The sequence below is a fragment of the Diabrotica virgifera genome, chromosome 3 (assembly GCF_917563875.1).
Source record: "Diabrotica virgifera virgifera chromosome 3, PGI_DIABVI_V3a".
NCBI classification, from domain to species: Eukaryota; Metazoa; Arthropoda; class Insecta; order Coleoptera; family Chrysomelidae; genus Diabrotica; species Diabrotica virgifera.
In genome coordinates, this window is record NC_065445.1 from 98,820,516 (window position 1) to 98,837,430 (window position 16,915).

A 16,915-nucleotide genomic window follows, 5' to 3' on the forward strand; every position below is an offset into this window, starting at 1 on the left:
GTCATATTACCCGTATGCACGCCAATGGTGAATATAAAATTCTGAGTTGTATGTCAAAAATGCGCAACAACTACCTCTTAAAACCTACCAAACTTCATTTGGAAATTTCAACCAGTTTTAGAGCAATAAATAAATCGTCAGTTTGTAAGAAAAAATTCAACATCCCGTATCTCGGAAACGGTCGCATTATTTTTCCATGCAGAATTACCCCTTAAAGTTTGTCATACTTATTTAGAAACACCCTGTATTGATGAAGAACGTTGCTAGTTGTTAAAGTACCTAATTTTTTTATTATCCAACATAAACGAATGAATCAAAAAGCAAAATATTAAGAAAGCCTAAGGCTACAGTTGAGTTTTAATTTCAATATTTTATATACACTGGAATATTCCACAGGTTGTTCCGAACTTTGAGCAAAAAACACACTCTCATTGTTACACCCGGTATTCAATGACACTTACCTGTTTAGCAAGAATATTATTACATCGATATTCTTGAATAATAAAGCTATAACATATTAAAAAATCACTATAATCGGACAACAGGTTTAGGAAATACGAGACATAAAAAATGTCCCATTTTTAAGGTGGTGCGTTAATTTTGATGCTTAGTGTATATAATTAAGTAGTTCGACGTATACACACTTAACAAATAAGGTTTGTTCCAACTCGATACAAAACCGTTCTTGAATCTTTAGGCGCATGCGCAATAACAAATCATTGTGAGCAGTAACACATTTCTCGTTACTGTGCATACTTGTAACCGTTCAAGAACGGTTTTGTATCGAGTTGGAACAAACCTATAGTTTCTACTACTTAATACTACCTTATACCGAGCCTTATACCGAATTCCAAAGTCTTGTACCAGCTTGTACAAATACAGTGGGTTAGTACCAAATATTTTTAGTCACTTGGTTTTCTCTAAAAAGTGTCTGCAAACATCCAAGATATTGACTAATACAGGGTTTTTGCTACAAAGTTTTCAGCTTAAGTCTTCATATCACAGCTCTCTTGTATGCAAGTTTCTCTTGACTGGCGCAAGTCTAGCAAGGAAGTTTACACAGGTATACTTTCCCAGTGACTCGGTTGCGATTGTGGATGATGCTTTTTGGCACCACGGCTCTGGACCAAGTATTTTGTAGCTGATCCTCTTCTGGCAACTGGCAAGTTCCTCAGCTTTTTCATTGACAACATTCTCCAATGACCTGGCATCCATATAGTGTGACACTATTATATCCCGCCAGTATATCGAGTTATTTTCGGCATTTTTACACTAGTCTTCTATGATTATCTTTGCATATAGTAACTCGTTTAAATTCAAAATTCTCATGTTCATTTTTCTTGCAAATCCAAGGTTGCATTAACTTCAGCCTGTAATACAGAGATATATTCTGCTAGTGAAATAGAAATATTTATATTTTCACCCCCACTTTATATTCTTAAGGTACGTATTCATTACGGTGGTGATCCGTGCTCCGTGTGGATACGGCATGCCCTCCCCTACATATAAACCGCCACCGATTCAACCGATTGGATCGCCGAGGGTCAGCGCCGCTCCGGGCGATCTTGACGCCGATCCAATCGGTGGCGATTTATATGGATTTATACAGGGTGTCCCGAAAAGATTGGTCATAAATTATACCATAGATTCTGGGGCCAAAAATATGTTGATTGCACCTAACTTACCTTAGTACAAAAATATGCACATAAAAAAAGTTATAGCCCTTTAAAGTTACAAAATGAAAATCAATTTTTTCTAATATTTCGAAAACTATTAGAGATTTTTATTGAAAATAGGCATGTGTGGCATACTTATGGCAGGAGCATCTTGACAAAAAATTATAGTGAAATTTATGCACCCCATAAAAATTTTATGGGGTTTTGTTCCATTAAACCCCTCCCAAACTTTTGTGTACGTTCCAATTAAATTATTATTGTGGTACCAATAGTTAGACACACTATTTTTAAAACTTTTTTGTCTCTTAGTCTTTTTTCGATAAACCAGTTTTTATCGAGATGCGGCTTCTTTTTTAATATGTTTACATAAAAATTGTATGGTGATTTCGTTCCTTTAAAGCCCCCAAATGTTTGTGTACGTTCCAGTTAAACTTTTATTGCGGTACCATTAGTTAAACACAGTGTTTTTAAAACTTTTTTGCCTCTTAGTATATTTTCATATTTTAAAAAAATGTTAATTATAGATTTTTCATATTATTACCAGGTCTCTATAATCGTAGTTAACCATATACAAATAGGTGGTGGATTTGAAAAATATTCAAAATATCTCGATAAAAACTGGCTTTTCGAGAAAGTACTAAGAGGCAAAAACGTTTTAAAAATATAAGTTTAAACACAAAGTTTAACTCATAATACTTTAACAGTAATTTAATACGAACATACACAAAACTTTAGGGGGGTTTAAGGAAAAATACTCCCATAAAATTTTTATGGGGTGCACAAATTTCACTATAATTTTTTGTTAAGATGTTCCTGCCATGAGAATGCCACACGTCTATTTTCAATAAAACAGCTCTAATAGTTTTCGAAATATTGAAAAAAATTAATTTTCATTTTGTAACTTCTAAGAGCTATAACTTTTTTTTTATGTGCACATTTGTACTAAGGTAAATTAGGTTCAATCAACATATTTTTGACCCCAGAATCTGTGGTATAATGTATGACCAATCTTTTCGGGGCACCCTGTATAATGGATACAACCTTTACACTTCATTCTTATGCAGTTTTAGGTCCCTCTATGTTCCAGGTATAATCCTGTAGCTTGAGTTGAATGTTTTCTCTGCTCCATCCCTCTCATAGGCAGATGACCATCTGTAGAGCTACCTTAGGCCTATATCTCGGTACTGGTCTAAAATATTCATCCACACTGTATCCCTAATTTGATTTATGATGTCAATTTTAATATATAGACAAGGCGAAAACGGCGGGTTCGTTAGAAAAAATATTCCCATTAGATTTTTTTGCATAATCACATTCGTGAGACATCCCAGAATAAGGTTCAAGAAGTCGCCCACGTGAAAAGTGGTCCAATTTTTTTTAAACAATTTTTTTTAATCAAATTACAAAAATCAATATTTTTGGCCCGTACAAATTTTTGTTAGGTTTTTTGGACCATTCTGGACAAAAAAGGTCTCTTGTAACTTTTCTCTAAAGTTGATCGTTTTCGAGTTATAAACAATTTAAAATTGAAAAATAAAACGAAAAATGGCGATTTTAAGGCTTAATAAATTGGTTAAAAGTTATTATTATGAATTTCAGAAAGTGACTAAATCAAAGTTTAAAGCCTACAAGATCCTGAAGAAATTTTTGTCATAATTTTATGACTAAGCTGTTATTTTTAAGTAATAATAATGAGCGCCGGCACGTATTAAGCGGCCGTCTATGGTGAGTGCGAAAAAGATGCCATTCCGGCAGTCCAATGGGGCATCTTACTCGCACTCACATTTACAGCCGCGTCAATACGCTCTTACGGTTTATTGTTAATAATTAAAAATAACAGTTGTTCTGAAGCTATTTCCTTGTGGCATTTTTATAATTACGTATTTTTTATGGGAAATAAGCCACAATTTTACTAAAAAATGAATTTATTAACGTTTCGAAGCCCAAATCGGGTTTCGTTGTTATGACAACGAAACCCGATTTGGGCTTCGAAACGTTAATAAATTCATTTTTTAGTAAAATTGTGGCTTATTTCCCATAAAAAATACGTAATTATAAAAATAACAGCTTAGTAATAAATTAATTACACAAATTTCTTCAGGATCATGTAGGAGGGGCTTTAAACTTTGATTTAGTCACTTTCTGACTTTCATAATAATAATTTTTAACCGAGTTATTAAGTCTTAAAAATGGCCATTTTTGCGTTTTTCAAATTTTAAATTGCTTTTAACTCGAAAACCATCAACTTTAGAGAAAAATTACAAGAGACCTTTTTTGTCCAGAATGGTCTAAAGTTTAAAGAACCTAATAATTTTTGCAATTTGATTAAAAAAATTGTTAAAAAAAAATTTGGACCACTTTTCTCAAATTACAAATGTGATTATGCAAAAAAATCTTATGGGAATATTTTTTCCAACGAATCCGCATTTTTCGCCTTGTCTAATAAGTTACTTTAATATTTATAGTAGTTTCTATTATACCCCATTCCACGAATACACAACCCTTTTGGATTATCGCGACAACGAATATTTTACTGTGCAAAATATGAAAAACGAAAGTAAATTGCAAATTATATTGTTGTTTATTGGAGTAATTATTAGAGCAAAATACTTTCGTACTTCTTATGTTGCACACTAAAATATTCGTTGTCGCGATAATCCAAAACAGTCGTATATTCGTGTAATACACCATACTAATTAAATTTGATATAAGATATTTGCTTACGGGTTATATAACTCATTCCTACCCTAGTAAGTGTTAAATTTATTTCTTCTATGCTGATTCTTGACATATTAGAAACGTCTACTATGATTTTTGCTTCTTCTCCTATGATAAATGCGTCCTTTTCTAAGCGCAAAGTCATAGAAATTTCGCCACCGGCACAGCATAAACAGCACACGGTCTTCTCATTTTGAAACGAAACAGGTTTCTAAAAATACAAATACTTGATTAAATTTTATGCAAATTGAAGTAAGGTATGGCCGATTCAAGAAAATGATATTCACGTTCCCCTTGTATTTACCAGCAAGTTCTGTCTGATAAGCTAATAATAGCGAAACACGTGTCACAGAATGGCAGGTCAGACGAGGTGTGAATATTCCTTATACCTTTATACTTATAAATAAGTAAAAAGTAGTGCCCTTTAAAGAAAAGGGACAGAGAATGTATAATAAATGAATCGGTGAGTGAAAGAATAGTACATCTCCAAAATTGTCATTTTAAGAAAATTAAAAAAAAAACATTTAAACAAAAATCTAGTGGTTTTTTGATATTTTCATGCATTGTAAAGTTGTAGCTTTTGTGCTTATTTATTAAATGACCAAATAAAATTTATTAAAACAAAGTCCAGAAAAAAGATATTTGCAAAAATGTATCGTGTACATGTACTGTTCTTTCACACAATTACAAAAAACACAATTCTGAAACTACATTTTATTGGTTTTGTTTAGAAATATTTATTAACAATGCATGGAATGCAAGATTGTTAACCTTTGACTGTCAATCACTAAATGAATCCTGCATGATTACAAGTGGCGCGCGACGACGTAATGTCATTGAGTGAAAGAACAGTATAAGCAGCGAAAGAACAGTATAAGCGTTGCACGTATATGGTTATTTCACTCATCTACCAAATTGCCCTGTCGATATGGAATCGCAGAGAGTTGTGTTTATACTGTTCTTTTACCCAGTGATGCATTAACCTATTAGACGTATTTTGGCTATCTCAGTTCAAAACGTCGTTTTTGGCGTTTATATTGTTCTTTCACTCACCGATTCAAATATATATGCAGACCAACATATTAAACACCCACCTAGTCTTTTTTTAGGTTTTTATTTGATGAAAAATTACCGTTTGTAGCTCCTCTTTAATGTTGTTAAGGTCTATTATGGCGGTAACAGGTACAGTTACTTCATCAATATAATCCGAAGCATAAGGAACGTCGACTGTAGCTTTTATAAAATATCGCACAAAACCATATTCAGTTTGGAAAGAACTAGGAAGATCCTTGGGTATGGTAAAACAAAATGGATACTCGTGTTGACCAGGTTCCAATGTACCTAAAACGTAAAGTTTTAGGTTAATATTTTAAAATTTAAAACAATTCTTTTATTTCCACTCACTTTGTTTGGATTATTATATCGAAAATTTTACTGATCTTGGCATTACAGATAAAGAAAAAAGAAGAAAGAAAAGGGCAAAATATTTAGATTCATAAACATACAAAATTAAGTCATTACTCATCAAGTGCCATTATTTCATGATGGATTGTCCTTCGATTGAGATTGAGAAAGGGGCTATGTTATACAGGCAATATCTAAAAAACTACCATCATCCGCACATACACTCGCGGTAGCCAAAGTACATAGTAGGTTTTCATAAGCGGTGATTGGTGGTGGAAAAAATCGATATGTATATTCTGTCTGTTTTTGCGGATACACGTTTACACGTCACTGTTGGCGTTTTACACTATTTCACAAGGAGATAAAACGTTTGCCTTCAAAGCAGGGCCGCCGAGAGGGCGGTACAGCCGGTACATTTTACCGGGGTCCGGCGATGTAAGGGGCCCGGCGTCGACCGGACCAAAGACGTAATTTTTCCCGTTTTTTTTTTGCTCTTCAGTTATATAATACTCAGTTATATTTAGTATTATGACCTCGATTTGCGAAATCGAATTTGCAAAATTACAGACATTTTTGCCGATCAGAAAACTCGAAAAACACCTGTATTATAAATATTTTCACTATTATAAATACATATAATCAAAATTTAACAAAATTTATATTTGAAATGTTTCTTATTATTTATTATTAATAATTTTGTTTTTATAAAAATTAAACAATTTTTTTGGCTCTTCACTTTTTGCCGGGGCCGCCCTTCACTTTTTGCGGGGGCCCGCCCTTCACTTTTTACCGGGGCCCGCTCATCTCTCTCGGCTGCCCTGCTTCAGAGAGATTCACAATTTGCATCTTTACAGTTTGGCACGAGACAGCAGAGAGAACTGTCGCCTACGACGGTTAACAGTCAAGAGAAAGTCTTTCTTGCAATTCAAAAATGTTTGTGTATCTATCGGATTGGGGTGGATGGGAGTAGAAATTATTAATCAGGATATCAGAAGTATTGATCAGAATTATATAAATAATACAGCGAAAAATGTAAGACTATTTGTCGCACATAAAAACTGAACAACCTTTCATATTACATAATAATGTTCAGTTTTGTTTAAAAATTAGATTTCCAAAATTTCACTCTTCAAAAACTCATAATAACTTAGAAGTACAAATTTAAAATGTTCTGCGTATTTAAAATAGTTCAGACGACCCGTGACGCCACATAATTATACTTTATTTATGTTTATGGTTATATTTATATTTTAATGACATTTATTGTATGTTACTTTAATAATAATTCCTGTTTGTTGAGGTTGGAAAAACTATCAAAATATTTATAAAACTGAGTGTCAGTGTCAAAACGAATGCCAAACCTATTGAATTAATGGCGAGGACATCCAATGCTACAATTATATGACGTCACGACCAATGAGGGCGCGTTTTAGACTGGCTGGCATCTGGGATAATTTGAATTTTTATTGGTCGTTAGGGGCCAAACGAAAGACAAAAAAAACTTTTTTTCTTTGATATAAGTTTTAAATTATGTTATGTTGTGATTTATAGCATTTTTTTCGAATTTAAAATTTTATGCAAGTCCCCTATTGTAATTGTCACTGAATTTAATAGAATTTTAAATTTTTATTCTGTAAATATATAAAACACACTTTCTTAATTATATTATACAAAAATGTATTCGACTTACCTTCTCCGATTAAGCTCATTTTAAGATTTAAAAATTCATTGTGTCCCTCGAAAGTATCTTTTGCCGATTTAATGCTAGTATGTTCATTGCCAACTAATTTACACCTTATTTCTAAAACAAGATAAAGAAAAATTTACTTTATTATTATGAAATAATATGAAATGGCAATTTAAATATTACACAGCAGTAATTTCAGTTATAAGATTTGTTTCGTAGACTAATCTGAAAATAATTGGCTTTATATTGGCAATAGTACCTACCTATAACAAAATTATTGCAAAAAATTGCAAATAGCAAGTAAAAACAGAAATCAAAACAATATGCAATAAATAATGTACATAACAGTTCTTAGTTTAATATTATATCAACGTGTTTTAAACCAAGAAGTTTTTAGTAAAACGTTCATAACTATCGATTCTTCTTCTTCTTCTTCTTAAATCAGGCAAGACTCGTTAGTCTCTGGCACTTATTAGTCGTAATGACTTTTTACCAGATCTTGTTTTTCCTAAGCTCTAATAAGTTCTGTGGCCTCAACAAAGGCCAACAGTTTCCTTATTGGTAGTTTGTGGTTCTCTTCTGGTTCATTGTATTGCAATGGCAATGCAATGTACGTGTATGACAATCTCTTCTTCAATTTCACACTTTCTACACCATGGTTCAATCACCTTACCTAGTTTGTATGTATGGGTAGTTTTTTAAACGGCAATGTGTAGTCACCATTACTATTCCATACCCCTCAGCGACCCTCCAGTAGTTGTAACCCCCCTTAGGGTCATCGTGGTTACGCCGTTGGTTGGTGTCGGGATGAATAATGTCACTACTCTAACTACAGCGGTTTCTGAATAATGAATAATCTCTCTTCTTTCTCCGTATCTATAAATAAATCGCAATCGTTTTTGTTATGATTGACTACACCTGAATGTGACCATGACCATGAAAATACTAATAGTAACATAATTGCTGACTCCGTTGTTTTCAAAACGAGTGGCCTATATTGCAGAAGCAATGTCATCTATTTACGAAATCCAAACAATACATGTAAATAATATTTGCTTGAGACTTTAAAAATTAAATCGATATGGATATTACTCTTATTTTTTTTTGGATGCTAATATAAATCCTGTACAACCGTTTTAAACTCTCGTTTATTGAGGTTCATCAAATTGTTCGAGAGTTTTTTATCAATATTCTTGATTATTTTTTTAGTCTGGATTTGCCCTTGAGTGGCTCTCCATTTCTTTTGATGATTCCTTATCAGTCATTTTTGAATTTCGTTTTTCGTAGCATCTTTAGTGACGCCACAGAAAGTTTCTGGGCCTTCAAAGGTTTCTCTCGAGCCTTGTTTTGCTAACGTATCTGCTCGTACATTCCCATGCACGACCCGGCACCCATATTAAAGACACTTCATTGTCTATTGCCAGGTTGTTGAGGACATCTTTGCAATTACTCACCAGTTTCGATTTCGTGAGTGGATCCTTTACTGCCAGAATAGCCACTTGGCTATCTGTGTAAATGTTGATTTTCTTAGCTTTAGGGTCTCCGATATCATCTGGGTATTAGGAGAAAGTAAGTTCGAGAATTATCTACTTGCATCCATAATACAGGGTGTCCCGAAAAGATTGGTCATAAATTATACCACACATTCTGGGGTCAAAAATAGTTCGGTTGAACCTAACTTACCTTAGTACAAATGTGCTCATAAAAAAAGTTACATCCCTATGAAGTTACAAAATGAAAATCGATTTTTTTCAATATATCGAAAACTATTAGAGATTTTTTATTGAAAATCGACATGGGGCATTCTTATGGCAGGAACATCATAAAACAAAATTATAGAGAAATTTGTCCACCCCATAAAAATTTTATGGGGGTTTTGTTCCCTTAAACCCCCCCAAACTTTTGTGTACGTTCCAATTAATTCATTTTTGTGGTACCATTAGTTAAACACAACGTTTTTAAAACTTTTTTTGTCTCCTATTATTTTTTCGATAAGCCAGTTTTTATCGAGATGCGGCTTCTTTTTTAATATATTTACATAAAAATTTTATGGGGTTTTGTTCCTTTAAACCCCCCAAATGTTTGTGTACGTTCCAATTAAACTATCATTGTGGTACCATTAGTTAAACACAGTGTTTTTAAAACTTTTTTTGCCTCTTAGTCTTTTTTTGATAAGTCACCTTTTATTGAGATGTGGCTTCTTTTTCAAAATATACCTAAAAATGTAAGTTATAAATAAATTTTCAGATTTATTAACAGGTGTCTATAATCATACTTAACCATATACAAATATGTGGTGGATTCGACAAATATTCAAAATATCTCGATAAACACTGGCTTATCAAAAAAGTACTAAGAGGCAAAAAAGTTTTAGAAACATTGTGTTTAACTAATGGTACCACAATAATAATTTAATTGGAACATACACAAAAGTTTGGGGGGTTTAAGGGAACAAAACCCCCATAGAATTTTTATGGGGTACACAAATTTCACTTTAATTTTTTTTTAAGATGCTGCTGCCATAAAAATTCCACATGTCCATTTTCAATAAAAAATCTCTAATAGTTTTCGATATATGAAAAAAAATCGATTTTCAGTTTGTAACTTCAAATGGCTGTAACTTTCTTTGTGTGCAATATTATATATAGGTAAGTGAGGTTCAATCAACCTATTTTTGACCTCAGAATCTGTGGTATAATTTATGACCAATCTTTTCGGGACACCCTGTATATTAATGGCGATATCCCGAATAGAGGAGCCAAACGTAAGAGCTTTTGAAAATTTAATAAATAATTTTCAACCTATTCTAAAATCATACCTCGTATAAATTGCTCGGTGTTTACTATACATTCAATTCTTCCATATATTGTCGCCCCTGGGTTTACGGGGCCAGTGGTGTCCAATATTACTTTGCAACTCATTCTTTGATGTTGCTGAAAATACAAACGTTTATGTTACCATGTTTTAACTATTTTTAAAAACAAATCTAGAGATGTTTTTTATTTCTAATAAATTCCTCAGGGTGTTGTAAAATAAGATGAAAACACACAACTTTGAATTTTACAGTAATTTATAAGAAATACATATACCTATAATTAAAAAATCATCGAAATCCAATCAATGGTTCAGAGGAAAAAGCTTTACTTATGGTACATTTAAGGTGGTGCATTAATTTTGCAGAATAGCGTAGGTATACTTAGCAGAATAGCGTAGATAAACGAGGAAGTGGCTCAAGCGCTTCAAAAAATAAAGAAAGGAAAAGCAGTCGGACCAGATGATATTCCTGGGGAAGTATGGAGAGCATTGGGAGAGACAGGAATAAGTTGGCTAGCAGGTCTATTTAATAGAATTATGGAAGTTGGACAAATGCCAAACGAATGGAAAAGCAGTATATTAGTAAATATATATACAAAGTATATATACAGTATATATACAAAAACAAGTGAGACATACAACAATGTACAAACTACAGGGTTATAAAACTACTTAGCCACACCATGAAAATATGGGAGAGAGTAATTGATATACGGATACGTGAAGAAACCAAAATATCCGATAATCAATTTGGCTTCATGCAGGGCAGATCAACAACAGATGCAATTTTCATTGTAAGGCAACTGATGGAAAAATACAGGAATAAAGAGACCAACGCTCATATGGTATTCATTGCTCTTGAGAAAGCATATGATAGAGTTCCTCGAGAGATTCTATGGTGGGCACTCAATAAGAAAGGAGTCCCTGGCGAATATGTAAAGATTGTGAGAGATATGTATGAGGGAATAACGACTAGTGTTAGGACATGTTTGGGAGAGACTGATAAATTTTAGGTGAAAGTAGGATTGCACCAAGGCTCGGTGCTTATTCTTATTTATTCTCATTAATTTTGGACCAGATAACAGCGAAACTACCGGGTAGCATTCCATAGTGCCTATATTAGAAATAGTAGATAATAAAAGGTACAAATAATACTAAACAGACTATTTATTTTAACCGAAAAACCGTAATATTACAATATACAAAGAAATTAAGATACGTGTTTCTACAACGAGATATTCTTCTAGACTACTTATCGAACGCAGAACTAACACTAACATACAGTTCTGGCATTCACATCCCTTGTAACATGTGCAATTTTAGGTAAAAGTTTATCGCCCTAATGCATTCGGAGAATTGGCCCAGCCATGAAGAGAGAGACCCCACATGTGTATTCTAACACTTAACAAAAATAATAAAGTTGAATTCCAACATCCCCTCGCAACTAAAATTATTTTTGAATTAGTCAAACAGACCCCCTTTACTACTTAAGTACTCTAACTTAACCCTATTCAGCGGTTTAGTCAACATATCGGCTATCATATCCTCGGTAGGACAATACCTAAAGTTAACAACCCCTTTTTCTATATAACTAATTCCGGCTCTAAACCCACAAATTCGTTTATAACCTGTTTTAACCAAATTGCTTCCTGACATCCTTCAGCCAATCCTATGTACTCTGCTTCAGTTGATGATAGAGACACGCAATTCTGTTTTCTACATCCCCAATTTATAGGCGAACCCCGTAATAAAAATATATACCCGCTATTGGATTTTCTGTTCACCTTGTCTTCTGCCCAGTCAGTGTCTGCATAGCCGTATAATGCATTATCTGTTCCTTCTTGTCCTAAAATAAGCTTTTTATATTTAGTTTTCTTTAAATATCTTAACACCCTCTTTGCTTCGTTCCAATCTACTTCTTTTGGATTTTTATTCTGTTGACTTAGTATGGTGACGCTTGCCAATATATCCGGTCTAGTATTTACCGCAATATATAATAAACCATCAATCAGTTGTTGATATATTTCACTGTTTTTCACCGGCTTTTCTCTGCTAGGCTTATAGTATCCAACATCCAGCGGTATATTGAACTCTTTTCCATCTTTCATCATAAACTTGTTCAGCAATTTGTCAATATAACTGGCCTGATTTAAACTACATATCCCTTTATCGCACATTTCAATCTTCATACCTAAATAATCTTGTAATAATCCCAAACTCCTTATATAAAAATTACATTTTAGTTTCTCTTCAAATATATCAATTATTACCTGTGTATCCTTTGCTGCTATTAAAATGTGATCCACGTATATAAGTACGTAAACCCTTTCATTATTTATTACCTTGATATATAAACATGTATCAATATTGCTTTTACAAAAAAATTTCCATAATGACGTGATTTCCTCTTGCATAGCTTGCTTCCATTTTTCACTATCAGTTCTTTCAAGCGCTTCTTTAAAGTTTCTTGGTTCTTCTTCTTGGAATTTTGTCAACTTTGCTATGTAGCGCTCAGGTGGAACACCTTTATTTACTCTGCTAGATCTACGATCACCTGAATTCTCTATATCGAGATCTGTATCTAATTGATAGTTAGAATCACCGTCATCGTCATGGGATTCTTCCCAACTTAAGCTCTCATACGTGTTAGATGTGTCCTTAGAATTTTCTATTTCCTCCGTGTTTTCAAAATTTGCAACCTCTCTGTCTTCTACGTCGTTTGGCTCTATTTTTTCCCGTTCCATCATGGACCCAATGGATATTTCCTCACTTTTTGCCTCCTTTTTCTCGACGCATATATTTCTCTTGGAAAACACCACACTACGGCTAATTGTAATACGTTCTGTATCTACATTTAACAATCTATACGCTTTTGATTCATCAGAGTAACCTACAAATATCAGTGACTCACCTTTTGGATCAAATTTATCCTTCATTTTTTCTTTGGGAATGTGGCTATAAACCGTAGACCCAAATATTTGCAAATTCGACACATTCGGTGTTACTTTATGCCACAATTCATAGGGCGTTTTTTCTTTCGACTTAGTAGGTAATCGATTTTGCAAATAATTGGCTGTCACTATCGCTTCCCCCCAAAATTTCTTTGCTAAACCCGCATCGATTAACATGCACCTAGCCATTTCAACTAGAGATCGATTCTTTCTTTCTGCAACCCCGTTTTGTTCTGGAGAGTACCCCGCTGTATATTGAATTTTTATACCTTTACCCTTTAAAAATTCCCTTAAATTATTATTTACGTACTCGCCACCCCTATCCGACCTAATTACTTTTGGAACCCTACCTAACTGATTACTCGCAAATTCTATAAACTCTTTTATACATTTTACCGCTTCATTTTTATGATTTAATAAATATATAGTTGTATATCTAGAAAAATCATCAATTAAAGTCAAAATATAACGTTTACCCCCTGGAGTAACAGTCTTCATGGGCCCGCAAATATCCGAATGTAATAAGTCAAGAATATAAAATGTATTGCTATGAGAAAATTTTGGAAAACTCTTACGTAAAATTTTACCTTTCATACAGCATTCACAAGTTTCCCTAATCCTACAGTCTGTCATATCAATCCCGACTGCCATTTTCTTTTCCATTAAGTGTTTGACTGCATCCATGTCCCTGTGTCCAAACCGTCTATGCCACGCATGTTGACAGTTGCTGGAGTGCTCCAAAGCACTCAATCCATGGTCCACAGTTGAAAGTTTGTATAAGTCCGGTGAAGGCACCGCACTCGCGACGACTTTTCCGTGTAAAGCGATTTTACACTCGTTTTTATCGAATTGCACATTATGTCCCGCACTTGTTAGCTTTTTCACCGAAAGCAGATTTGAGTCTAATCCCGGCACATACAACACTTCGTCGATTTTTAAATTTTCCACTCCCGATCCAGTCACGCACTCAATAAGTCCTGTTCCTATACCCTGAACCTCGGAGTATTGCCCTTTCTCCGCCAAACTTACAACGCCTTTTCTGCTACCGTCAAATTGGGTATAGAATCCTTTGTAATTAACCATGTGGCTCGAAGCTCCTGAGTCCACATACCACGAAGCAGAATCCCTTTTTCCGTCCCTTGAGCTATAATTGACCATAAAACATGCATCATCAGTACCTTCAGTGACTTTATTGGCCTTTTCCTTCTTAAACGCTTTGTACTTAAAGCAATCTCGTTTAAAATGGCCCTTCCGGTTACAAAAATAACACTGCCTTGCTTCTGCCCTTGCAGTACCATTATTTTTGTTACCCTCGTATACTGACTTCATCACCGACTCCTCCTGATTTCTTCCCAAAGCTCCCTGACGTCTCCTGTACTCATCTATTAATTTACTCGTAACAAATTCTAGAGTAAATTCACTCGATGGCCTACTTTCCAGCGCTGTAATCAAAAAACTGTATGAGTCTGGAAGACTTCCCAGCAAAATTCCTGCTGAGAACCTGTCCTTAATTTCTTCCCCTAAGGCGGCCAGTTTATTCAACGATTCTAGGAATAAACTAATGTGTGCTTCCATATCACCATTCTCCTCTAGCGATAGCCTACAGATTTGCTTTAACAAAAACACCATACTAGACAAACTTGATTTCTGATGATACTCCCTTAGCGCTATCCACGCATCGCGCGCGAATTCCCTGTTCCGGATATGCACTAATTGATTAACGTCAACAAGTAAGGCTATAGTTGACAAAGCCTTATCATTTTGTTTTTTCCAAGAACTGCTTCGATCTGCTTCTAATGGTAACTCACTCGAAACTATTTCCCATAGATCAGCATTGATGAGTAACATTTTCACTAAATAACTCCAAGATTGATAGTTCTTGCCGTTCAACTTTTCGACGTTATATTTCGCACTCTCCGCCATTATGTATTCGGTTAACACGAAAATTTCGCGACTGTACACTTTTAATTATTATCTTAATACAGGTGAGCTAACAACGTAACTGAGCCCAGAACCTATTAGAAATAGTAGATAATAAAAGGTACAAATAATACTAAACAGACTATTTATTTTAACCGAAAAACCGTAATATTACAATATACAAAGAAATTAAGATACGTGTTTCTACAACGAGATATTCTTCTAGACTACTTATCGAACGCAGAACTAACACTAACATACAGTTCTGGCATTCACATCCCTTGTAACATGTGCAATTTTAGGTAAAAGTTTATCGCCCTAATGCATTCGGAGAATTGGCCCAGCCATGAAGAGAGAGACCCCACATGTGTATTCTAACACTTAACAAAAATAATAAAGTTGAATTCCAACAGCCTAATGCATGCTGATGATGTAGTGTTAATAGGAAATAGTGAAAAAGACTTAGAACAAAAAGTGGAACAGTAGAGACAAGCTCTGGAGGAAAAAGGTTTAAAACTTAGTAGGACAAAAACAGAGTATATTTGGAATGTTCATTTAAAGATGGAATTACTACAAATAAAATGGTATCTTTAGATGGTGAAATGATTGTGAAAAGCAATAGTTTTAAGTACCTAGGATCGGTATTACAGAGTAATGGAGAAATAGATGGAGATGCATGCATTAGAATTAGGGCTGGATGGATGAAGTGGAAAGAAGCGAGTGGTGTGTTGTGTGACAGAAAAATTCCAATGAAGCTGAAGGGAAAATTCTATAAAACAGCCATAAGACCGGCTATGATGTACGGAACTAAATGTTGGGCAGTGAAAAAGAAAGAGGAACAACGAATGCATGTGGCGGAAATGAGAATGCTTAGATGGATGAGTGGAGTGACAAAGAAGGATAAAATTAGAAATGAGTATATTAGGGGAAGTCTAGGTGTGGCACCAATTGATGCCAAAATGACAGAGCATAGGTTAAGATGGTTTGGTCATGTTCAACGTCGAGACGTTAATCACCCAATACGAAGAATAGCTGAAGTGCAGATTCCTGGAAGGAGTAGGCGAGGAAGACCAAAGAAGACCTGGGAGGAGACCATAAGGCAGGACATGTTGGTAAAGGGGATTAACATTGATATGACCCAAGATAGAATTGTGTGGAGAAATGCAATTAGGGAAGCCGACCCTGCGTAAGGATAAGGCAAAGAGAATGTTGAGCGTAGGTATACTTACATATGTGGATTAGAAATAAAATTAATTTGGTCTAAAAATCAACTTTGTTTTTGATTTATTCGGTATAAACTATTGTTTATTGATTTATTTTTATTTATTTAATCAATTAAGCCCATTCGTACCTTTCGGTGTTGGGCTGTTATTGATTTATTTAAAAATAAATAATAGTTATTCCAATTTCGGAATTACAGGGAATATCTACAATAATCAAAATCAAAATGATAAACTCAATATTTGTGGGCATTAACGATAAGAAGATAAGGGTAAACATATGTAAATATGTAGGTATTATTCAGAAAAAAGTTACAATATATTAGGACTGTAAAAAAATTAAGATCAAGTGAGACAAATTTAACGGACTTAACTAGATGATCTAAAAATCTAAATAAAACCGCCAATAAGTAAGTAACTAAATTAAATATTAGTAGATATAGGCAAAACCTCGTAATTTTTTCGTCCGGCATCGATTTGTACAAAAATTTGGGATTATGCTCAATTCACCCTCTAGTTCATTTT

At 34.1% G+C, this 16,915-nt stretch overlaps 1 protein-coding gene across 2 annotated transcripts in view; it reads right to left on the reverse strand.

The window, feature by feature from the left end:
• LOC114334661 (arrestin domain-containing protein 1-like) overlaps window positions 1–16,915 on the reverse strand; it is a 46,394-nt gene that overhangs the window by 4,148 nt on the left and 25,331 nt on the right. For both annotated transcript variants that reach the window (XM_050645316.1, XM_050645315.1), the window contains exons 2-5: window positions 10,304–10,418; window positions 7,489–7,599; window positions 5,527–5,735; window positions 4,423–4,605 (exon numbers count right to left, since the gene is read on the reverse strand). In XM_050645316.1, coding sequence (XP_050501273.1) covers window positions 4,423–4,605; window positions 5,527–5,735; window positions 7,489–7,599; window positions 10,304–10,406 — 606 coding nt within the window. In that variant the 5' untranslated portion in view covers window positions 10,407–10,418. The remainder of the gene's footprint in view (window positions 1–4,422; window positions 4,606–5,526; window positions 5,736–7,488; window positions 7,600–10,303; window positions 10,419–16,915) is intronic.